This window comes from Cordyceps militaris (assembly GCF_000225605.1).
Source record: "Cordyceps militaris CM01 unplaced genomic scaffold CCM_S00005, whole genome shotgun sequence".
Lineage (NCBI taxonomy): Eukaryota > Fungi > Ascomycota > Sordariomycetes > Hypocreales > Cordycipitaceae > Cordyceps > Cordyceps militaris.
The window spans coordinates 1,598,889-1,621,291 of record NW_006271973.1 but is presented as its reverse complement, the minus strand read 5'-3'; the positions used below and the strand labels follow the sequence as shown (position 1 = coordinate 1,621,291).

The 22,403-nt window shown below is 53.4% G+C and overlaps 8 protein-coding genes across 8 annotated transcripts in view; 4 read left to right on the top strand and 4 right to left on the bottom strand.

Annotated features, from left to right (window-relative positions):
• Positions 1 to 565: 565 nt before the first annotated feature.
• Positions 566 to 2,023, top strand: CCM_06855 (uncharacterized protein; the record flags this gene model as incomplete). Its single annotated transcript, XM_006671993.1, has 7 exons — positions 566 to 669; positions 748 to 827; positions 879 to 1,001; positions 1,058 to 1,462; positions 1,528 to 1,554; positions 1,679 to 1,841; positions 1,933 to 2,023. 7 exons carry the CDS (start codon positions 566 to 568, stop codon positions 2,021 to 2,023), a joined length of 993 nt encoding a protein of 330 aa, XP_006672056.1.
• A 6,194-nt stretch (positions 2,024 to 8,217) lies between these two features.
• CCM_06854 (Hydrophobin 2) lies at positions 8,218 to 8,619 on the top strand (the record flags this gene model as incomplete). The annotated part of the gene is made up of 3 exons (XM_006671992.1): positions 8,218 to 8,383; positions 8,433 to 8,518; positions 8,572 to 8,619. 3 exons carry the CDS (start codon positions 8,218 to 8,220, stop codon positions 8,617 to 8,619), a joined length of 300 nt encoding a protein of 99 aa, XP_006672055.1.
• Positions 8,620 to 9,388: 769 nt separating this feature from the next.
• Positions 9,389 to 9,694, bottom strand: CCM_06853 (uncharacterized protein; the record flags this gene model as incomplete). The annotated part of the gene is made up of 1 exon (XM_006671991.1): positions 9,389 to 9,694. One exon carries the CDS (start codon positions 9,692 to 9,694, stop codon positions 9,389 to 9,391), a length of 306 nt encoding a protein of 101 aa, XP_006672054.1.
• Positions 9,695 to 10,116: 422 nt separating this feature from the next.
• CCM_06852 (uncharacterized protein) lies at positions 10,117 to 10,416 on the bottom strand (the record flags this gene model as incomplete). The annotated part of the gene is made up of 1 exon (XM_006671990.1): positions 10,117 to 10,416. The coding sequence occupies one exon, from the start codon at positions 10,414 to 10,416 to the stop codon at positions 10,117 to 10,119; it is 300 nt and encodes a 99-aa protein (XP_006672053.1).
• A 3,664-nt stretch (positions 10,417 to 14,080) lies between these two features.
• CCM_06851 (antigenic cell wall galactomannoprotein) lies at positions 14,081 to 14,590 on the top strand (the record flags this gene model as incomplete). The annotated part of the gene is made up of 1 exon (XM_006671989.1): positions 14,081 to 14,590. One exon carries the CDS (start codon positions 14,081 to 14,083, stop codon positions 14,588 to 14,590), a length of 510 nt encoding a protein of 169 aa, XP_006672052.1.
• Positions 14,591 to 14,972: 382 nt separating this feature from the next.
• CCM_06850 (branched-chain-amino-acid aminotransferase 5) lies at positions 14,973 to 16,213 on the bottom strand (the record flags this gene model as incomplete). Its single annotated transcript, XM_006671988.1, has 2 exons — positions 14,973 to 16,084; positions 16,144 to 16,213. 2 exons carry the CDS (start codon positions 16,211 to 16,213, stop codon positions 14,973 to 14,975), a joined length of 1,182 nt encoding a protein of 393 aa, XP_006672051.1.
• A 674-nt stretch (positions 16,214 to 16,887) lies between these two features.
• CCM_06849 (alpha,alpha-trehalose phosphate synthase subunit TPS3) lies at positions 16,888 to 20,102 on the bottom strand (the record flags this gene model as incomplete). The annotated part of the gene is made up of 4 exons (XM_006671987.1): positions 16,888 to 17,023; positions 17,215 to 17,260; positions 17,315 to 19,977; positions 20,080 to 20,102. The coding sequence occupies 4 exons, from the start codon at positions 20,100 to 20,102 to the stop codon at positions 16,888 to 16,890; spliced, it is 2,868 nt and encodes a 955-aa protein (XP_006672050.1).
• A 1,209-nt stretch (positions 20,103 to 21,311) lies between these two features.
• The window catches only part of CCM_06848 (uncharacterized protein), a gene marked incomplete at both ends in the record, with an annotated part of 2,228 nt that continues 1,136 nt past the window's right edge, over positions 21,312 to 22,403 (top strand). The window contains 2 exons of the mRNA XM_006671986.1: positions 21,312 to 21,341; positions 21,744 to 21,959. Of these exons, the coding sequence (XP_006672049.1) occupies positions 21,312 to 21,341; positions 21,744 to 21,959 (246 nt within the window). The remainder of the gene's footprint in view (positions 21,342 to 21,743; positions 21,960 to 22,403) is intronic.

Sequence of the window (22,403 nt, the reverse complement as noted above, 5' to 3'; positions counted from 1 at the left end):
GCTGGCTGGGGAAAGCGATCTCCCAAGGGTGATATTCTCTACAACAATCAGGCTGGCTGGGGAAAGCGCGCCGAGAGTGCCGAGAACGAGGCTTATTAAGTCAGCGCAGAAGGGATAGCAAGTTGGGAACAATGACTGGGCATATGATTTATAAAGAAATGTAGACTCAAGCTACTACAAGTATACTAGGAGTTGCAATGCCTCAACTCTGTCCCAATTATAAGCATCCTCTGATGAAAAGTGATAAAGTAAGCTGCAAGACAAGGCACAATAATGTAGCAAGAAGAAGCCAAGGGACAAATACTTGCTCACGATGGCGTATCCCCCCCAGTCCACGAGTTCCCAATGTAACCTTACAGATCTGCTGGGGTAAGACAATGGCTGACGCCTCGAATCCTTTCGATGGGGGCCAAGAGTGCTACAATATACAATATACCAAAGTAAGCACTAAGTGCACTGCCGGCCTGGAACACCCCGCCTCTTCACCTAGGTTCCCCAAATAATTAAAACATAATCTGAAGCGTAGATTCCCGAACAGTTTCGACTTTATATAATTTTTTCCAGCATGTACTCTGAGAAACGTTTGAAGCAGGTGGCCAAGGATGCCGCAGATGCATCTGATACGGACAGTCTCTTGAGCCTTGACCAATCACAAGAGAAGCTGATCCTGTCATTACAACATGCGCGATCAAAACGAAACGCAAGGATAAAAATCTTTGTACATGTCGCGATCATTACTTTGTATAGTTTAATAGCAATTTTGCTATTGACATGGGGTGCCAAACTGAGGGCAACTGGATGCGCATGCGAAATTGGCGCCGTGTACTGTAAGTGAATTGCGAGAACGGCCAGTACCAGCTATTAACAGAACTACTCAGCTCCGGCGAAAGAGGCAATCGAATACCAGAAGCAAATAATAGACCACAAAGTCTTCGAGGCGAGCAAGTTCCGAGGCATGCCGCGCCCGGAAGTGGATGATGCTTGGGAAGATTTGTTGCGATGTACGGGTGCCCCCGTCAACCCTTCTCCTTCGTGTGCTAACAAGAAGTATTCTCAGACAACGACATTCGCGTGCAGAAAGAGGACCTCGAAAAGGCAAACATCACCTCCGTGCCGCTCAACGACAAACAGGGCGGCTATTTCGTGACCCTCGACGTCTACCATACCCTCCATTGTGTCAACCACGTTCGCAAATCCTACTACGCCGACTACTACCAGAACCCCAACCCCGTCGCCCAACAGCGGGAGCACTTTGACCACTGCATCGACCTGCTGCGACAGACTCTCATGTGTCACGGAGACATTTCTCTGCATCCGTTTGAGTGGATAGATGATTATCGCTTCCCGTGGCCGACGGAGCGGACTGAGCATCAGTGCCGCAGCTGGGACAAGCTGGTTGCGTGGTCCAAGGCGCATTCCATCCCCGACTTGGAGGGCCCGATACTCACACATCCGATATTGGGTATGGAATACTCACATCTAGAGAGCGGTCGATTGAGCCAAGGACACCGTGACTGACTGTCATAGGAACCTCGTATCGCGGTAATGAGCCCGGTTGGACGACTGGACTCTCCCCAGAGCAAGAAAGAAACTCGCATCAGAAAGGATAGGTCCAGCGTTTAATCCATTTTACACTGTTTTACAGGACTTGGGCGACAATATTGGATACAAATAATAGGAATACAAATCAACCATTTACTGGAAACCGTAGTCTGGTGGAGGCAGCACATTGCAAGTTTCCTTTATAGACCAATCTGGAGGCCCGAGATTACAACCATCTGTCTCGACAATAAAAACTTGATTGCCCAGATCTACTTGCAACCAAGTTGCGGCATTTCATTGTGAGATTTTGCACGTCGTTGGTCTCTGTTGTTGGTCACTGGGGCTGATGGAGCTCAATATGGCTGCTGCGTTTCCACTAACAAGATCAAGGTTTCATGGTCTAACGGTTATGACTGCGGATTCTGATTCCGCCAGCGAGGGTTCGACTCCCTCTGAGACCTTTCTTTTTGCCGAGTCCTAGTGCTGGTGCGCTCCATCATGATTGACAATTTTACCACTCAATGTAGAAGCTGGCCACCTTTTTTGTTTCTTTTCTTGTTCTTTTGCTCGGTTAGGGGACATCAGCGCTGTGTGGTATTCTACCCTTATCCAGGCCGATGCTGCACGGTTTATTACACAAATTGAGGAATCTACCGGGTTTCCTGCCGAAGCTATCAGTATATGAAGTCTCTGTACTTCTTTTGTTGGGGAATACAGTTTTTCACACCTGGTCCTAATTTGGACCAAGCCTTGGAGGCGGGTAGGCATCTAAATCTCTTGCATTTTCCGCTGGTCGCAGTCTTGGCAGCATATTCAGCTCGAGGGAAAATTGTCGCGCAATGACTGTCCGTGCAAGCCTCAATGGCGGCCTCTACAGTAATTGCAGTAAGTTGTCACATTTGTTATTCAAAGTACATAGTTCATGATCCGCAGGCACTTCAACGCTTTTTTCGGATTTCCCCGCCACCCCCGGTATAAGACCCTGTATTGCCAAGATGCGCACGGCCTGCGTATGCTAGTTAATAGTATCAGTCGTAATTCGTACTTGGCTGTACTGATTGATAGTTTGAATAACAATGGCATATTATTTTATCCTCTGAGAAGTAGGTTGTGAAAATACACCTCGAGGCTGATTTGGCAGTCTATGAGGTGGCTACAGGTCCAAGACGTGTACTCTGCCGTCGCGAGGGCTTCAAACATGACACGGGACATCCAAGTGGCTGTTACCAAGAGTCAATGCTGAGGAAAGGACTTGTTCAACTTTGAGCAGCAACTCTTGAGACGTGCAACCCGGTCAACAAAGACGAGCTGCAGCTCTGGAAAGCTCCGAGTTTGTCCGTCAACCTCACCGGAGCGCAGCCACCCACAGCTCCGGTTCCAGACTGTTCGACGGGCGAACGTGAGTGGCAGTCCTGGTTTCCGATACGCCGATACCTTGCCCAAAACTAGCATGCAGCTGAGCGCCGAAGCCACCGATGTGATCCAATGCCGCCGGGCTTTTAAAGTGCCACTTGCGCCACACGGAAATCGCATGTTGCCAGGCAGACGCCCCTTCTCGGTACAAGTTTTTTCATCAATGCCAATTTCAGGAGGAGATGCACGGCAAATGAGTCTCTAGGAGCTATTTTAGCGTGTTCTGGACTTACTCATGATGAAAAAAAAAAGCGGCATGCTATTCCGCCTCGGAGGCAAAACAGCTGGCCAGAAGGAACGCTGCACTGATCCAGAGCTGACAGCTTGAGCTGGTCCAATGGCCACATATGTACACCCCCGGGCTCAAGATGCAGCTGGGCGAGAGCCTAGAAATACCAAATACGTCAATGGCGCCGTTGGCTGTCATGCAGCTGGTTGAAGTAGCCTTGGCCTCATCAACTGCCTCAACGCAGCCACCAATGGGTACGGTGCTACTGTCGTAGCTAGGGAAATATCCCGCAATCCGTGGGTGATCGGCGAAGCTGCAAGTCTAGATGGAAGATATCTTGATTTTTGTCAAGCCTCCATCATGCACGCAATTTGTCGGCAATTTCCTACCGTGCTTTGGCGCAGGCATCTGTGACGAGGTTGGCGGCCAAGTACAGCTGCTTGAGTGCTTGGTCACCCGCTTGATCGACACTGCAGGCATAAATTAAAGCCACAGCAAATGTATGATATGACACGCACCCATTTCTATGCTTTAGCGATGTATCCGTAACTGCACATCTGGTGGCAGGCAACCCACCGGTGAGCTCGCCACGGATTGAAGCCACCCGCCGCCACCCCCCCGCTGGGGAGCTGTAAGATGAAGTTTCTTTCCTCGATGAGGGTCGGACCTGAGAAACGGCTGGGATCAGTATAGTACGGATCCAATAGAGGAGAAAGGGCGCGCCAATCAGCCACTCGATGCTTGGCCACCGATCGTAATAGGCTCCAGTACTGCGGCGATACAGTACGTTCTGTAGGACAAGAGTGAAAGTTTCCCCTCTCAACTCTCAGGGCAGAGAAAAACAGAAAAACAGAAAGAGAAGAGTCGAGAAAGACGCAGTTATGTGAGGCATTAGCTGGGATCGACAGGACTAGTCTGCCAATGACTGGCATCGGTGTTCCCCCAGGCCAGTTGGTGGTGCCCTGGTTCGCCTGACAGCTTGCCAAACTGACAGTTGATGTAACATGTCGGTGGCGATGAAGCAATATCAAGGTCCAGATGGAGCAGGTGTCTTTTTTTTTTTTTTTTTTTTTACGCTCGAAATTAATTTAGGCTTTAATTCAAAGCCCGGGAAAAGAGTTTGCCATCCAAACTCGGGTATTGATCAAGACAAGCAACTGTTTCCGCACATCATGAAGCAAGCAAAAACCTTGCCTTGTTGTTGCAGAGCGTCTTCAGGTACCCGTCGGCCCTAAAAAGTCTCAGATGACTTGTCTAGTTTCCCTTGTCATGGATGTGGCTCGTATTTATTTCGGGGCAGAGCTGCAGGTCCCCCCTCCAAGTTTGTACGTGCATCGAGAATTGAGCAACGTGCCCCCAGCTAGTTGGACGTTCCCAGAGAAAGATGGTTGGGGTTCCAAGAGAAATGGTTTGCTGCCCCGAGGAAGCCGTGAGGCTTTGCTGTCCCTTGTCCTGTTTCATTTTGCTCTGCAGTTTCCACGATTGGTGTTTCACTTTGGTATACACGCATGTGTAAGCACCCCTTTCCAAGGGAAAGAAGAAAAGAAAATGATGGTAAATAAAACGGAAAGCAGTAGTTGGGACTGTGTATTTGGTGAGAGTTGCTTCTGTGGCTAGTTATTTAGCCCTGACTAACTATTAATGGGCGAGGGGCTTGTGCCAGGAACACGCCAGGAGAGCGGCTTCCCTAATGACTCTCCACAATGGGCCGCCCTAGGAGCGCTTTCGTGGCCTTTGTTTGGAGCTTTTGTTTTGTGTCGACTTGTCCGTTGCAGCACTAATAATCGGGAGTCTCCCGTCTCGCCGTCTCGGTGGCGGTGGATAGTGCGATCTTGGAACAGAGTAAAGCCGGCAATAAGTGGCTTGATGAGCTGTCAAATTTGGCCCAGCCTTGCGAAAGCTCCGGACCACCAAAAGGTTAGTTAGTTGGTTATTATGAGGCGTTTTAGCGACGGGCCGTGGCTTGGCCCAAGGGCAACACGCAAGTAAGACTTCCGTCCTAGGCCCTTGAATGTGGCCCAACTCTGCATTGTTTCTAAAAGCTTCAATGTATAATTGCAAGGGAGACGCTGCATAACTCTTCGGGAAGCTCGCGGGGATAGACGGCGGCTAGACAGCCCCCTCCCTCCCACCACCGTCCAGGTCTCTCCCTCCTGGTGTCCTGATGCCGGCGTTATACCTGCTTGACAAGCCTTTTTTAGCTTCCAGGGGAGAAGCGGCATATCACAAAGCAGTGGAGGCGGCCGGCCCGGCCCCGCCCCTCGCCCACAACCCCGTTCCCTCAAACAACCAACCAAGACTGAGCCTGTTTTCCTCTTCTGGCACAGCAGGTGGGGGGAGCTTCTTCTTGCCGCCCCCTGTTCTCGAAGAAGAAAGAAGCTGGGGGCGCGACGCTGCGCACGGTTGCATGCTGGCTGGCCCAGCTGAAGGCGCGTGTGCTGCAAGCGACTGCGTGTTGCGGTGTCTGTTGCTGCAAGTCGGCAGTGTGACTTGTTCGTCGGTTCGAGGTCAGAGAGCATGAGCCAGTACTCAGAAGACGACAACACTGTACATGCGCCAGCTTTGGTCGGCAAAGAAGCCTTTCACCTCGACAACGATAGGCTTTCTGGGGCCGGAGTGTATCGCGACTCTGGAATGTGCCTACCAGTACATATCAGCCATGTTGTTAATTAGTAAGAAAGAGGGTTACTTGATCTCAGCCTCTCTGGTCTTGCTTCTGGTAACGAACTAGTCTGGCAAACCAAGCCCCTCCCCCTGCCCTTACAGTGGGCATCCAGGTAATAATAACGGCTCGAGTTATTTTATCTTTGCTTTTTCCATCGAGGGCAAAAGATGCTTTCCAGTACTACCGAGCATCTCATCATACTGCAGCAGAGACACATCACGCCACTGATGGAAGCATGTCCGCTGCCGTCTTACAATGGATGCTTGCAAACATGCTGCCCAATGTCGCAAAGGATCCATGAAGAAAATCCCTTTGTGTCCAACAACCACGTTCACCGATCCAGATTAGGCCACGTCAGTTATGCATGTCTCTGCTGCCTCTATTTTCGACCCTAACTAGAGAAGTGGTGCCGGTGGCCTCTTTGGTCAGACTTGGCGCGAGGCGGTGGCCATTTGGCTCGGAACCAGGATGAGTTGTTTGCTTTTTCTTTTTCTTTTTCTTTTGGTCGAGTTTATCTCTTCCCTTTCTTTCCTTCTTGTCTGAGCGCTATAACTACTAGTAGTTTTCTTCGTATGACTTGGCGAAGAATGGGGTGGGCAAATAACAAGGCGACGGGGATGTATCGGCAAGCAGAAGCAAAAGGACTTACACTAATAATGCAACTCATAAACGAGACCTAGACTTGATGCAACTATCGGAACGGTCAATTCCCGTGGGAAATTACCTCCAGGATTGCCATCGTAGACACATCGAATGCTTGTCCTTGCATGTACCCTGCTACTTGTCGTACAGAGCATATAAGTGTACATGAGAATTCTATCAAGCAACCATGGACACTGGTACGCTAACTTGACTCTTACGCAGCACACAGGGATATGAGTTTATGACACTTACATTTCACTCTTGTCTGGTACAGTAATAAAGGTCAGCGCATCAAGCTAAGGGTGCGCCACATCCTGCAGAGCAGTGCTCGGCCTTGTATCAAGACGATGGTTGGCTCCATCTGAGATTGCCGCACTCTTCACTGGCCCCGTGCAAGTTAGTCTTCGCTACTACCCTCCCTTCCCGTTGGATTGTCTAGGTCAAAGCCCAGGGGCGCAGGGCCACGGTCCACACCCTCAGAACAGCGATAGTCCGATGTTGGCGCGCCTCATTAGGAACAAGTTTGGCGGGAAAAACCCCCCCACCCCTTCCCGTCTGAAGTGAGCAGATGGCTAGTCAGGTTGGCGGGATCCAAGCCGCCTTGCTTCCCCAGCCTTTTCTACGCACGGTTGGTTTAGCAAAACCCCGGACATTACTTGGGGGCATGAATGAGAGCGCATATGTATGATCCCGTCAACTGCCGGAGCTCAACCATGCAGCAGAAACGGTCATAAGAGATGCCGGACGGGTTTCTCAGCGGGTTCTCAAATGTTATCTGACCTGGTAACTCGCGTGAATCAAGCGGCTGCCCATGTAAAGCCCGGCGGAGTGACTTTCGAGGCCACTGTCTGTGGGAAGTAATCAGGCACGCCACAGAGATCAGGTACGCCACAGAAACTCGGACCGGCCCTCGGAGGTTCTACTTCAAGTTGGCAAAATATTGGCAACTAAGAAAAATGTCTTCAAGTTGGCAAAGCTAGTTAGCAACTAACAATCGTATACTTCCTTTGGCTCCCACGCTAATGTGACAGAGTAGGGATGTGCAGGTTGTGCAAGCGTCCGAGGCTAGTCAGCCGCATAACTAACAATGGGATATCAACGCCCTTCCAAGGGTACTCTTTGGGAATTCCATGTCTCGCCTTTTCAATTTATCTTGTTGCTCCTCTTCGTACGTCGTTTGCTGTCCCTGCTCGAGGGAGCAGTCACCCGGAAAACAAGGGCTACACCCGACTTTCCTCAGCAAGACCTAAAGAGGATGCCCGCAACTAGCTTGTGTACTCTATTGTCGAGAAACAACATGTCATCTTGATATAGTCGTACATTATTCTCGTATCATGGAGCTGGGCACTCGTAGCTGGTGGGGTCAGGTTGCTAGGTAGCATTGGTGCCCTCTGACGCCCTGCAGGGAACGAGAGTAGCCTCGAGAGCCACAATTTGTTTTATTTTTATTTTTCAGTCATTCCTACTTGTTTCGCTTTGTTCGCCTCTTTTGATCCTGGTCAGGGAAGTGGATAGACTGTCCAGGTGGATCAGAGGCAAGGCAAGGCTGGGCCGTGATGGAAAGTAGGCGACGTCCCGGAGTTGAACGAGGAGACAGAGTCCTCGGCTTCAAGTATAAAAAGGGCACGTCTTCCCCCGAGTTCTTGTCCTGAATCATCACACACTCAATTAACTCTTCTACACAATCTCTTCTTCCACAACACTCCACCACCTCCTCCATATCAAAATGAAGTTCTTCGTTGTCGCTGCCCTCTTCGCTGGCGCTCTCGCCGCTCCTACCGAGCTCGAGGCTCGCACTTACCCCGTCACCCTGTGCCCCAACGGCCTCTACGCCAACCCCGTCTGCTCTGACGTTGACGTCCTTGGAATTCTGTGCCTGAACGCTGTCTCTCGTATGTCACCAAGACTCGTCATTGTGAAATGGACTAACAACCTTGCCAGCCAGCGAGTCTCCCCGCGACGCCAACCACTTCCGTGAGGTCTGCGCCAAGATTGGCAAGCAGGCCCGTTGTGCTGTCCTTCCTGTCGTAAGTGTGACCAACTAGAAGAGCAAAAACCGACGACTAACCCTGCTGTGTAGGCGAACCAGGCTGTTCTTTGCAACAAGCCCGTTGGCATCACCAACTAAACGGTACCACTATGCCACTCGTCCTGTGTAGAGATGAGATACAGAGCTACAGAAGAACAAGGGATGGTCATGGTGGAAGACTAGAAAAGAGAGGGCTAGGCCTCCTGTTAATCAGCCAGGCCAGCGTGCGTGTATTACTTGTGTCGCGCATGTTTTTTTCCTGGTAACGTCCCCTGTACAGATACGGGACACTTCACATAGCTTTTTACCTGATACATACCTGGAATACAACATGTAATAACAAGAGAAAAACTACTTGAATGCGACATGTGCTACAAATAGTTGCTCGAAATGACAGTTGCTTTCAGTGCGCACTCAGGTCATGACTACTGCTCGTGCTGCACTTTGGAGGCATGAGACCAATCACTCATAAAAAAAAAAAGACGAAGAATAAAGCCAGTCACTAATAAGAGCAAGTACAAAGAATATGATTGACTAGCCAAGTCCAATGACTTTCATGTATCTAGCATACGCGCTTGCGCTGGTGTGGCGCTTAGAAGTCTTGCAACCGCGCTCCCCTACTACATGTGCTTGGTCACTTCGCCATGGAGTAAAAGGGCTGGCATCTCGGAGGGAGAGCAAAAGGCGTCGAGAGGGCCTGATGGAATTAGTACTTCATTCTGCCACCCGAAATAGTGCACCCGGGGGAGCCGGGTGCGGCTGACGATGCACTTACACCAACTCGTTGCCTGGGAAAGCCTAGTCGTGTCATACAGAGAAGGGTTACCGCCCAGTCGTATTCGCTTCGCAAACACACACACACACTACATCAAACCCCGCGCGGTAAGCCGCAAAAGTCGGCGCACAGCTGGCACATGCGGTCCGAGGGCTCGTAGGCGCAGTCGTCGCCGTCCGGGCCGGCCCTCGACGCCTCGGAGGTGTTGGGGCACTCGCGGGCGGCAAAGGCCGCATGCGACATGAGAAAGCGCCGCTGCTGGCAGACGACGGTGACAAGGCCGCTCTGGTTGACGAGGTGCCGCAGGCCAAACGGCGTCTCGACCGACTCGTCGATGCGCCGGCACAGGTCGTCGGCGCCGCACGGGCAAAACTCTTGTACTTGGATGAACTGGCACATGATGTGGGCGAGTGGTAGACAGTGTCGGGCAAAAACGAAACAAAAATTAGAAAAAAAAAACAAAAAGGGAAAAAGAAGAGCTCGGCAATTACAGAGGGGAGGAGTTGGCATGCAAGGGTGAACTTGGGGAGGCAAAGGGACTGCAACAGGTTTTTGTATTTCTTTTGCCTCAGGGTGCTACACCATGGTACTGCGTCACGCAAAGCGGCACACAGCCTTGAATCACGCCAGCTCGTTGAACCATGTGTGACATTGGTCGTGGAGAGTTGAAGCTGGTGAGTACACGGGGGGGGGCCGGCGTTCGGATGCCCTCATCGGTCGGTCGCTCTGCTCGCACATGCTGCCATTAACACCAACTTCTTCCATCATGTGCCATGGGAGAGAGTCGGAAGCTCACGAGTACAACGCCAGATGGCCCCCCTTCATAGGTAGTTGCTGCACATGCTGCAGTGGCTGCACGGCCGTTCGGTAAAGATGTAGCTGATCTGGTCGCCGACGCGCCCGGCGCGCGACGCCGCCGCCGTCTGGAAGCAGTCGCGCGAGGGCAACGAGCCGCGCTCCCGGAGTCGCCGTCGCAGACAGAGCTCGCTCCGGTGGACCGGGTCGCTGAGGATGTGGAAGAGGGTGCCGCCAATGGCGACCTGCTCCGTCAGCCGCGCGCCCAGGCATCGGGCCGCCTCTCCGCAGGGACACATGGTCACCTCGAAGAAGAATTTGCACATGGTGTTGCTTTGGGGGGAGAGAGGGAGAAGCGCTTGGTTTAATCAGGAAAAAAAATGTATCAATGGTCGTCCCAAGGTCAGAAAAAGCGGACAATGGGTGAGCATCTTTATGCCTTCTCGGGACGCGTGCTCTAGGGGGTAGATATACGAATCGGCGGTTGGGCGCCGATACACACTTGTCATTTGCCGTACAGCTGTTCTTGTTTACCTCTCATATGAATCCATCGCGACCTGGCACATCAGTTGCACGTCTCCATCAAAACATCCCTGGTTCAACCTAACCATTGCCTATGCGCGTTGTACACGGATGTTGGCCTTGCCCTTTTCTCTACCCGGTTCTCCCGCTTCCCTCTTTTTCGTCATGGTGCCACGTATCGAAGAAAAAAAAAAGAAAAAAAAGGAAGAGAAAAGAAACACACACACGAGCAGCCTTACTTTGCCGCAGCACCGCCAGCACGAGGGCATTCCTTGCAGGCCGCGCATACCCTATGATCACGGACGCAGCCGTACGGGTCATTCTCCCAGCCGTTTCTGGACTCTTCCGACGTGTTTGGGCAGTCCCGCCGCGGCACGCTGTTGCCACGCTTCAACTGCTCCGAGCAGGGCGCCGATCGGATCCAGGCGTCCCCTCTGAAGTGAAACCGCTTCTTCTTGTACACGGTGGAGCCCTGCCCGAGCTGGGTGCATCTGTGTCCCGCCGGGCACGGGCAGAGCGGCTGTTGCAGAATAAATCTACACATCATCTCCGAATCGAAGGGGGGCCGGGAGGAGGGCGACGGTAAAGTGATTGGGGGGGGCGCGTCAAACGGTCGAGGCGGCCGTGGTAGAACTGAGCAAGCGCGTAGTTTCTGTCATCGTCCAAAAACCTCCCTTCCAGAGAGAAAATTCTCGGCCCATTCTCTCTCGGACTTGGAGGTTACAGAGTGACGCATTTGGGCTGTGATGCCGTGTTACACAGAGCCCAACCCCTGCGCCAAGTCATCCGAGACACGATTTGCGCATCGACTCTTTCATCATTTGTAGATTGTAAGAGAGAACATCTGTCCCGTGTCAGCAGTGGCCTAACAAAGTCCTCGTCTCGCTACCGATCTACGCGATTAGAGAGAAGACCTGTCCCTTGTAAGCAGCGGCCTAAAAATCCCCATCTCGCTACGGATACTGCGAGATAACACTATCGAGCCTCGGCTCATCAGGCACATTGGGATACAAGGCAGCAGCAGCAGACTTTTGATGCCGGGAAAGAACTGTGCCCTCTTCAATAGTTTTGTTTGTATATACGAGGATGATGAGCCGCGATGTAGTGCTCACATGTCACAGGCTGAGGTCATGACCAGAGTCACCGACCAAAAAGACGGGCAAGTGATGTGGACGATAGTACTTTAAAGTACACAAACGGTCGTTAAACGCCTGGTAATACATGACTACCGAAGGACCGTATGATGGCAACCCCTTTCCCGGTGCGGGCACATAACTAAAGTAATTTGGTTGACGTTTACGTAATGAAAATATTCAAGAAATTATACGAGTATAGTCTCAAAAGACCGAACGTCACAACATCGAATACTAGATTGGTTGGTCTCTCTATCTAAATGGTCGCTGACAGTCCTTGGGAGTGTCGTTACTGGGATTATACTTCGACACCAATTCGGTCCCTGAAAAATGTGCGTCCAAGGCACCGCGCAATTTACTTCAGATGCAAAAGTAAGGGGCACTACATGTCTTGGTCATCCCATGCACCGCACCGGAGAAGCTCCCCGTATATGCTGGCCAAAAGCTGAAAGGAGGTTGAGGCTGCACGCAACACCGAGGGAAAGTGCCGCGGCCGCACTTTGAGGAGCATATGTCACCAATAACACCAATAACAACCATCTAGTCGGGCTCCGACCTGCCTCGCAGCCGTCTTTTCGCGGCTGTTGGGCAAGGCGGGCGGAATGAGCACCCTTGCTCAGTAGCCTCGCTGAGAGACGCACGCCACCAGCTGAGCCTGCCCAACTGTATCTGTGCCCAAATGAATAGTTGATAGGCCAAACAACGGCGATCTGCGGTGACGGCAAATGAAGGCCTTGGCAGCAGAAAACCCATCCATCGTAGTAGTAGCCAGTGCGCATGACGGCATCGATGAGGCTCCGACCCCCCCAAAACGCAGTGCACTTAGCCGCAGACAGCGCTCATCTCGCTCTGAAAATCTCACGACAAATTCACGTCGCACAATAGCTTCCTACAGCACAATCAACAGATACCAGACAACCGGTAGATGAGTATTCGACTTCGCCGAAAGTGGCTCCTGTCACGACATAAACGGTTGTCCCCCGGTGGACAAGGTTTGCGGGCGTGGCGAGCGCCACAGCGCTTTTCCCTTCGACGAAAACGGTCAATCAACGAAAAGCCCCAACTATCTTTCTTTCTAATTTGGTAAACGTTTGGCTCTTCACATGAAGAATCCTCGTCCTTGGCCTTCATCGAGTACGCGACCGACCCCGCCCCGTCAACCGCGGCATCGAGACGAGCCGCCAGCCACTGGAAATGCCACAGGAAACTAATGAAAAGAATAATAATAACGGGTTGTAGGCTCAAGGCCCCTGCCTATGTTCCCCCACAGGCTCGCTCCACCTGCTGTCAGGCCATCGATGCGGGGAAGTTGTAGTAATAGAGGGGACGGCGAAAGAAAAGGCTGGCGAATATCGGCGTGGGTAAGGGAATGAGATTTTTCGCAGCATCTCGTCCGATTCTATTGATGTATCCTAACTTGGCGTGTTTCAGTACTTATCAATCAGTGTACCGCTCTGCCTCTCGCGTCTAATAGTCTGGTTTCATCCGACTTACACCATCTGATGGACAAGACGATCGGCCTGCACCATCAGGACCAACTTTCGACTTCGGACCACAAGGCTCATCTGTTGCGCCGTGCGTCCGGCTCCGACACGACACCAAAAAAACGCCATGTCCGCATCCAGACGAGATTTTTTACACTCATAATAATAAGCAGGGACGCTTCCCCGGACTGCCTGCCCGATTGGGCAAGACGCCTCCCCCGCGGTGCCCAAAGCGTGGCTTGGCCCAAAACTGTCAGTCTCGTACCATTCGCCCTAGTTACTGGTATGAGCTGGGGGGGGACAGGGATCGTTGGGTCAAGTAGAGTTTTTGCTAATAACAGAGGCTAGAAAAACAGACGAGAGCGCGTAATACTAAGGCCTGTCCGGTATGGCGAGATCAATATAACCCCCAGTTTGTCTGTGGGGTTCATGAGTTGGGATGCGGAGAACCTGGCATGTTGCGCGGTGAGAAGATGCCTTGTCAGGTAGCATCGTGCATGGAAACTAGCGAAATAGTGCCTTTATGGGTTGCATGGAACCCTGGTTGTGCTTAGTACGAGCAAGGAAGCAAGGACAAGCAAAGTCTCGTTGTTCCTCGGCTCGCCGCCATCATGAACAGGCATTACCATGTGGAAATGTCCCATCGAGACATTGGACCATCCATGTCTCTCTCTCTCTCTCTCCATTGAAACTATATAAACATCACCGTTGATCCCTCTGACGATCCGTCCTTTCCCCAACCCAGCGCTTCATCTCTTCCAATCGCCCCCTGTCCGTCCATCTCTCCTTCTTCCTTTGCCCTCTTTCAAAGCACCCAGCTTTCCAAAGAAAGATCCCCCACATCGCACACCATGCAATTCAAGCTCTTTGCCCTTGCGGCTCTCGCCACCTCGGTCGTCGCCGCCGCCGACATCAAGAGCGCGCTCGAGGCAGTCGGCGCCGCGACCATCCAGCTCAACAAGACGGTGACGGCGTACCAGGGCGGCCTGCTCGGGCTGATCCCCATCACCACCGACGCCCTCTGCCTGCTCAACGACATCAACCAGGGCACCCGCACGGCCAAGGCCTCGGCCCCGCTCAACTACGAGGCCGCCCTCGACATTGCCAGCTCCGTCGGCAACCTCGCCAACAGCGTCGACGACGTCATCAACAACTTCATCCGCACCAAGCCCAAGTTTGACAAGCTCCTCATCGTCACCCCCATCATCAAGGGCACCCTCGAGACCCAGCGCGCCGCCACCGCCGACCTCAGCAAGGCCGTCCTCGCAAAGACCCCCACCGAGCTCGCCGAGATTGCCGCCATCCTCGTCAAGCAGATTGACGACAAGTTTGCCGAGGGCATAAAGGTTTACTCGAAATGAGCAGATGATGGTTTGCGCGCCGCCGTCGGCATCGGGCAAAACGAGACGAGGTTTCAGGATGATGGGCCAGCTTTGTGAACGCAAGCCTGGCCAAAGTACATGAACATTGGATACATTCTCGCGTATATATTCACGACAAATACAACTTTTTACAAGCAGCGTAACCTTGGACATTGCGACTTGAAAAAATGGGATTGCATTCTACCCAGTTTAGTTTTTCTACACCAATATATATTCGCGATAAAATCAACTTTTATAAACCGCGTAACCTATACCATTCCGACTTGACAGATGAGATAGCATCATACCCAATTTTACTTTTCATATACCAATCCAATCAACTACTTAATTTTCGTAAATCACTCAACACCCTCAAGCACATCTAGTCCATCTGGTCCACCGTCTGCGGCGTCGCATGACCAGTCGTCGGCGCGCCACCCACCTTCAGGTCCTCCGCCGTCACCGGGCAGCGCCAGCCAAACGCGTCTTCGACCTTGCCCAGCTGGATGCCCTTGAGGTGCGCCAGCACTTTCAAGCAGATCGGACCCGCGTCCTCCTGTTCCGTCGGGATATACGTCACCGTCTCCGAGGTCTCGTCCGTCGTAACATTCGCCGCCGCCGGCAGCCCGCCCTTGATACGGCGTGTGATGGAGCGGATCGGCACCAGCGCGGCCGCCGTGCCCGCGGCCATGACCTCGGTAAACTTGGGCAGCTCGCTGTACTTGATGACGCGCTTCTCGACGGTCCAGCCCCAGCTGCGGGCCATGTGCTGCACGCTGTCGCTCGTGACACTGTCAATGACGCAGCTCGAGTCGGGCACCACAATCGTCACGTCCGTCTCGTTCCGGGCCACGATGCCGATGAAGCCGCTCGTGCTGAACTCGTCAATCTCGTCGTGGTGCAGGCTGTCGAGGTGCAGCGTGATTCCGTAGCCGTCGGCGCGCGCCTTGTCGCTCCAGCGCAGGACCGGCGCGTAGTTGCCGCCAATCTTGGCGTGTCCGGTGCCCTTGGGCGCCGTGCGGTCAAACTCGTCGAGCACGAGCGCCTTGACCGGGTGCGTGCCGTGGTAGACGCCCGTGGGGATGACAAAGACGCAAAACGTGTACTCTTCCGGCGCCGTCAGGCCCAGCTGCGCGCTGGAGCCGTAGAGCTGTGGGCGCACGTACAAGGCGGCGCCCGTCTCGTGCGGCGGCACGAAGCCGGCGTTGAGGGCGACAGCGGCGCGGCAGGCTTCAATGAACATGGCCTCGGGCACGTGCGGCATCGAGGCCACGTCGGCCGAGTGCTGCAGGCGCACGGCGTTGCGGTCCGGGCGGAAGAGGGCGATGCGGTCGTCGCCGGGCAGGCGAAAGGCCTTGAGGCCCTCGTACGCCTGCTGGCCGTAGTTGAGCGCGGGCGACATGCCGTGGATGCGCATGAACGGGTCGGCGACGAAGCGCAGGGGCGTCCACTGGCCGGTGCTCTGGGTGTAGGTCGACTCGATGTGGCCGTTGACTGGCGCGGACGGGTTAGCAGGGCGGTTGCGTGCCATGACCCGGATGGACGAGGCGTACCTTCGCGGACCTTGAAGCCGACGTTGGACCAGTCAATGGTGTTGACCGGAGGAGGGGGAAAGGCAACCATGGTGACGGATTCTGTTTCTGTATTGCTCTGGTATGATGGGACACTATGAAGAAGAAGAGAGGTTAGCCAGATCTTTTCGCGGGGTAACCGGGTTGTCGGTAGCACGCCACAGCACAAGATCGAGGTTCGCGTTTCACAGATTCCATTGCGCATACACGGGTTGAAGGCTGTGTCTCAAAAATATACCTCGGATAAATTTCACTACTGTCAAGTGTGGGAGATGTGACAATTGAATCCAAAGCGTGGAGCAAATAAATGATGAAGGGAAGAAATGTTGTCGGGCCGCTCGCTTCCCACTTCCCAGCTGTCTTGACTCAGGTGGGCTGATGAGTACCCCGCAGGCCGATGTCGGGTGTCGGAGACACGATGACCGGGTAGAACAGACATGGATCATTTATGGGTAGAATTTACCTCGGATACATCTCTTTCAATTCAGGGTTTCCCTTTTCAACTCGCTTACTCATTTCAGTAACCATCCGCATAGTTCTGGTCGCGGCTGTTCCCCTCTACAACGCACAGCGGCTTGCGGATCGGCGCTAACGTGCTTCAAATTGATGGCCTGTTATTGGCCCGACAAACACGACGCAGCAATGCAACAGAATCCATATATATATTCTTTCTGTGAAGCAACGTCTAAACATCAAATAAGCCCTCGCGGGAAAACATGAAACTTTTTATGCGTAAATAAAATTGGCATCCTGGATAAAAAGAGGCAAGGCACTGCACTGCGCAAGTGCGTTTGTTGGGTGACGCTCCGCTAGAACGCCGTGTCGTGCAGTAGAAGAGCTGAGATAGTTGTAAATGTCGACTCTAAAAAGAACAAAAGAAAACGAAAAGGAACGTGAAACCAAGGCAGAGCGTGTATTCGCCAATGAGGAACAGATCAACAAAGCAGCAGAAGAACCAGAAGAACCAGAACCAGAAGAAAGCAAATCATGCAACATCATCCGAAGCGTGCTTGGTTGCCCCCGTCATCTCGACAAGCAGCTCATGTTGCCAACTGTGCAAGTCCGGTGCCAGCCAGACGCTGAAGGAACGTAAGAACGCCTAGGGATATAAATTAGTAAAGGGAACCATGAGTACCATGTAAAATTGACGTACCGCTGACACCCTGGGTGAGCGTGGCACTGGCCTCGGTGCTGCGGCTGCCTAGGCTGACCGTCACCACCTCGCGCACGGCGCCCACATCCCCAAGCAAGTTCGCCCACTTGAAGACCTTTTCGTCCTCGCGCCCGTCGCCAACTACCATCATGAAATCCACGGCTTCCTTGTGCTGGCCGTCCGGGGACAGGTGTTTCTGGAAGCGGTCAAAGACCTGCTGGGCGGCAGTGCTCTTGGTCCAGTCGGCTGGCTCGACAATGATGCTGCTGTCGAGCAGAACGGCGTGCACACGCTGCGACTCGCACGCATCGTTGACGTGGCTGGTGCAGTCGGTTGCCAGGCGCGATGCCGACTCAAAGTCCTCGGCGTTGCCAAAGTGAAAGATGAGGCTGCAGCGGCGCTCCTCAAGCTCCGCGCCGGGCGTCCGCTCGAGGTAGTATGTGAGGATATTCTTGACTGAACGCTTCCAATTCTTAATCTGAGACGTATCAGCCATTTCCTCCCACTCCGTCGCCCCGTGGTCGCGTAGGAAACATCCGTTTTCGGCAATCAGGCCCAGGTTCGGCACGCGTTGGAACACGCGGTCCAGCTCCTCGGGCAGCCGTCCCGACATGACGTAAACACTGTTGCGCTCGTCGAGCAATAGCTCGTTGAGAACATCCAGTGTCCTCTGTGGGCTGACAGGAATGATTTGATTGACCGGGCCCCAGTTGACCAGGGTGCCTTCGTAGTCCAGGATGAACAGACGGCGTCTTGACAAATTGTACTTATCCGTGACAACAGGCACAGAGAGGCGAGGGACGGAAAACTGGTCACGCTTGTGCTGGGTCTCATATGCACGATCCAGTCGAGACAAGAATTCGCTGAACCAGTGACCACCGGTGTGTAGAGACACGGCCTCGTACAGGTTTTCCCATCTCGTCTTCTTCTCCTCCTCACCCATCTCGAGAGCTTGCTTGATGGCATCGGCGCACTGACGGTAGTCCCAGGGGTTGACACACAGCTCGTTGCCATTGAAGAGCGACGAGGTGCCGGTGAATTCGGAGAGTATCAAGGACCCATGCTTCTTTTCCGTGTAATTCTTGCCGTCTTGACAAAAGAGATATTCGTGCGACGTCAGATTCATGCCTTCGCGCTGGCTGGTAATCATAAGAGCGTCGGCCACGGTGAGCAGGGCAAGGTACTGGGCATAGTCAATATCCTGCTTGAGATAGACGACAGGCTGGTAGGCCAGGTTGGCCCAAGAAGAGTTGACACGGGTCACGATATCCGACACGGTAGCATCCAGTTCGCTCTTTTCACTAGAAGAGAGGGCAACTTGGATAAGCACCGTGTGCTCGCGCCATTCCGGGTACTTGTTGAGGAACAACTCGTACGAGAGCAGCTTCTGGCGGACGCCGCGCACATGGTCTAGCTTGTCTCTGGCGACGATGAGCCTCTTGCCCTTGTATCGCTCTTGCAGAATATCGAGCCAGCGCATCACCTCGGGCTTCTCTCGGTGGAGCGCCAGGCTGACAGGGTCGATGCCAATGGCCAGATTGACCACGTCGACGAAGCGATCTTCGAGCTGCAGGCCCTCGGGTGTGGCTTCGACGCTCAGAATGCGGCTGCACGTCTGGAGGAAGTGGCGAGTGTACTCGCGGATCTGGAAACCAACCAGATTGGCACCCAGCATGCCTTCGAGAAGCTGTTTGCGCACGGCGAGGCATCGGAAGACCTCGGACGAGGGAAATGGGACGTGCAGGAAGAAGCCAATCTTGGCTTCTGGCAGCTTCTGGCGGACCATGTTGGGGACGAGGAGCAGGTGATAGTCGTGGACCCAGACGACATCGCCACGCTTCCAGTTGGCGACAATCTTGTCGGCAAAGGCCTGGTTGACATTGACGTAAAATTGCCAGGAATGATCCTCATAGGCCTTGCTCTTGGGGTTGTCGGGGATTTGGTAGTGAAAGACGGGCCAGAGGATCTGCTTGCAGAAGTGGCTGTAGTGGCCGTCAAAGTCCTTGTCGGAGCAAAAGACTGTGAGCATGTCGTGCTCGGTGGCGAGGGTATCCTCAATGTTTTGCTTCTGCTCGGTTTCGTCGAGGGCGTCGGTGGGCATGCCGAGGGTGCCGACCCACACATGTTCGCCGAGGCGGCCGTCGCGGGCGGCGGCGTCGACGGCGTTGCGCAGACCGCCGTTGCCCTGGTCGGCGTTGACGACCTTCCAAGGGGCCGAGGCGAAGACGCGGTCGTGGCTGTCGCTGCGGACGTGGGGCTTGGGTTGGACGACGCCGCGGCGGCCGAGCTCGCGGGCCTTTTGCAGGGTGCGGCCCTGCTCAAAGGCGTGCGGCGCTGGGGGCGAGTTGGCGCGAGACTTGGGCTGGTCGGACCGGTGACCCCAGGACTGGGAGAGCTGGTTGACGGGCGAGTCCATCTCGTGGGGATACTGGATGCGGAGGCCATCCTCATTGGCAAAGAGGCTGGGCGACCGCGACTCGTCGGTGGGTGTCTGAGGCGGCGTGATGTCCTGCCGGGGCGGCGCAAACAGGCTGGGGCGCGCGGGCGTGGGCTGGACCAGCGGCGGTTTAGGTGCGTCGACGGCCGAGGAGCGGCGGCGGGTAAAGGTCGACCGGCGAGGAGGCGTGCCGGGCAGCTGAAACTGCACCGTCTTGGGGAGAAACCTGGAGGAGTGGCATGGGGTGTTAGCAAGAACAATGCGCATCAAGCATCGATGGCGTCACAGAAAAGTGCAAGGTAACGTTAAGCGGGGCGCGCAAGCTTACAGAGAGCAGACAAAGACGGTCATGTTGAATCAAGAGGAGATGTGACCCAGGTACAAATATGCAAAGAGGTTTCTGGAGGCAATGGCGCCTGGGAAAGGGAAGGGTCGAGAATGGTCTGCCGGGACGACAGGGACACAGAGAGATGGCTCTGTGGTGGTATAATCGTTATAGCGAAGCCATGAGGGCTAATCTGCAGGAGCCGAAACGCGGTATCGACAGTTGGTGCGTACGCGTCAATCGTGGTTCGATGGATGGTTGATGCAATCGTTACGGCGGATAGGCCATTGGATGGAATGTTGGGGAAGAGATTGGCTGATGGGGGAGAAGAGAGGGAGAGCGCGAGGGCGCCGGTAGATAGAAAGGCAGAAAGAAGGCTTGATGTTTGATGTAGTTAGGAGCCGTCGTCAGCGGAGCTCTGGGAGCTTTTCTTAGCGGGGGAAAGCGCGCGTTTTGGCTGGGCAGCCGGCGTTGGAAGCCTGTAACGCTACGCTAAAAGAAACTTGGAGAGGTGAGGGGGGGAGGGGGAGGGAGGGGGCGTGGCCACGGCCAGGTTTGCTTTGGATCTTGGTGGGTTAAGGTTAGTTAATAGGAGCTGAATGGCAAGATGGAATAAGAAAAGGTACTGGAGACAATGTTCCTTTATCGCGGCACGTACCCTGTATTTTTTTCCTCCCTTTGGTTTTGTTGTTGTGATTTTGCGGTTGTCCTGCCTGTATCCCCACGGCTAGTTGGCTGCCTCACTTCCCGAAGCAAAGCGTGGCGATTCGTCGACGTAATAAGCAACGCCTCTGAAACCAAGGCGCCGCCGGCTGTTGCAGCGTTTGTGTGGTGTGTCTGAGATCGAGATTACTCGCTCAACCGGCCAGGATATAAGCAAGGGCCAAGGAAGGATAACAATAGAAATAAAAATAAAAAATAAGATAAGCCCCCCGATTGTCAGAATCAAGAAACTTGAACCGTTCGTTCCTCGAGACCAAGTTCAAGTTGGCGTATAATAAACGTCTGGCCGGTATAACAAGACCCAATCCACGGGGAGCTTTCGTCCGAAGTGGGTGGATTCTTGTTCAGCAACGGGCGCAAGCCACTTTCCAACGAGTTCTTTTTTCTTTTGTCTTTTGTTATTTGTTATGCCTTGGCTTTGGAGCTTCTTCTTTTGGCTCTTATCTTGTCAGTCTGTCGTCACTTTGTCGTAGACGACTTTTTGCAAGTTGAGCGGCCACCTCGTTTTCGTAATGCTCTCTGTGGGTGTCCGTCCGAGACTTGTGAGTGCGAGGCTGCTGTTTGATATTCTATTTATTCCGCCCCCTTTTCATTCATCCTTTATTATTATTTATCCCTTTATTTTCCCGTACCCTTCCGTCGGGCTGCGAAACCCGCTTGTAATTCCCTCGTGGCAGCCCAATATCATTATCCATTATCCAAAAAAAATTCCCGTGGCCCATGCGTGCGTGTGTGTGTGGCGGCAACCCCCCCCCCCCCCCTTGTGTCATGGTCATGACCACTTGTTAGAACATGTCGTCGGTTGAGACTGTCACAGCAGCCCACGATGGGAGCCTCGCCAAGTCACCTGGCTGGTTCATATTTGATAAAACTTATTACATGCGTACATGCAGGTGTACATGTGTATGGATGATTTATTTTAATTTTTTTACTCCCTGTTGCAGTGGCAAAGGCAGCGCAGTTGGGGTAGGGGTTCCTCCGTCTCCTCCTTCTCCGCCTCGAAAGCGCCATGGCCGCTCGGCACCGCTCTGTTGCCTCGTTCCGTCGTTGGTGATGATGAACTGAATCGTCTTGATGGTGTCCCGGAGTTGTCGTCGTTTATTACAGCGCCCGGCGCTAGTCAAGAGCTGAACCTCGGAAATCACGCACACTGGTACACTGTACACTGTACACTGTACAGGTACATACCTATATACATGTATATAAATAAAAACCCAAGACTGTAACTAGCAAATGGAGATATAAATAAACCACTAAATTACACCCTATTGTCATTCCATCTATCCGCATATTCCTATGTACATCCAACAAAAAGACCTCACCCTACGGCACTTTGCACCCCCGGCCATGCACCAACTGCACTGCACACCACCGACACACGCAAACTCGGCTTCGCCGCGCTGCCAATCAATCAGGCGGATGCGCATTGCCGGACCTGCCTGTGGCCAACATGAGCAGGACAACCACCTTACCCACGTCGCCAACGAATTATTCTTCCCCTTCTGTTCCTTTGTTTCCTTGCTTGGTCAGATCCACAGAAACTGCAACGATGCAACGCATCAACGCCCCCCTTCCTCCCCCCAGTCCCCCCCCCCCCCCGTCCA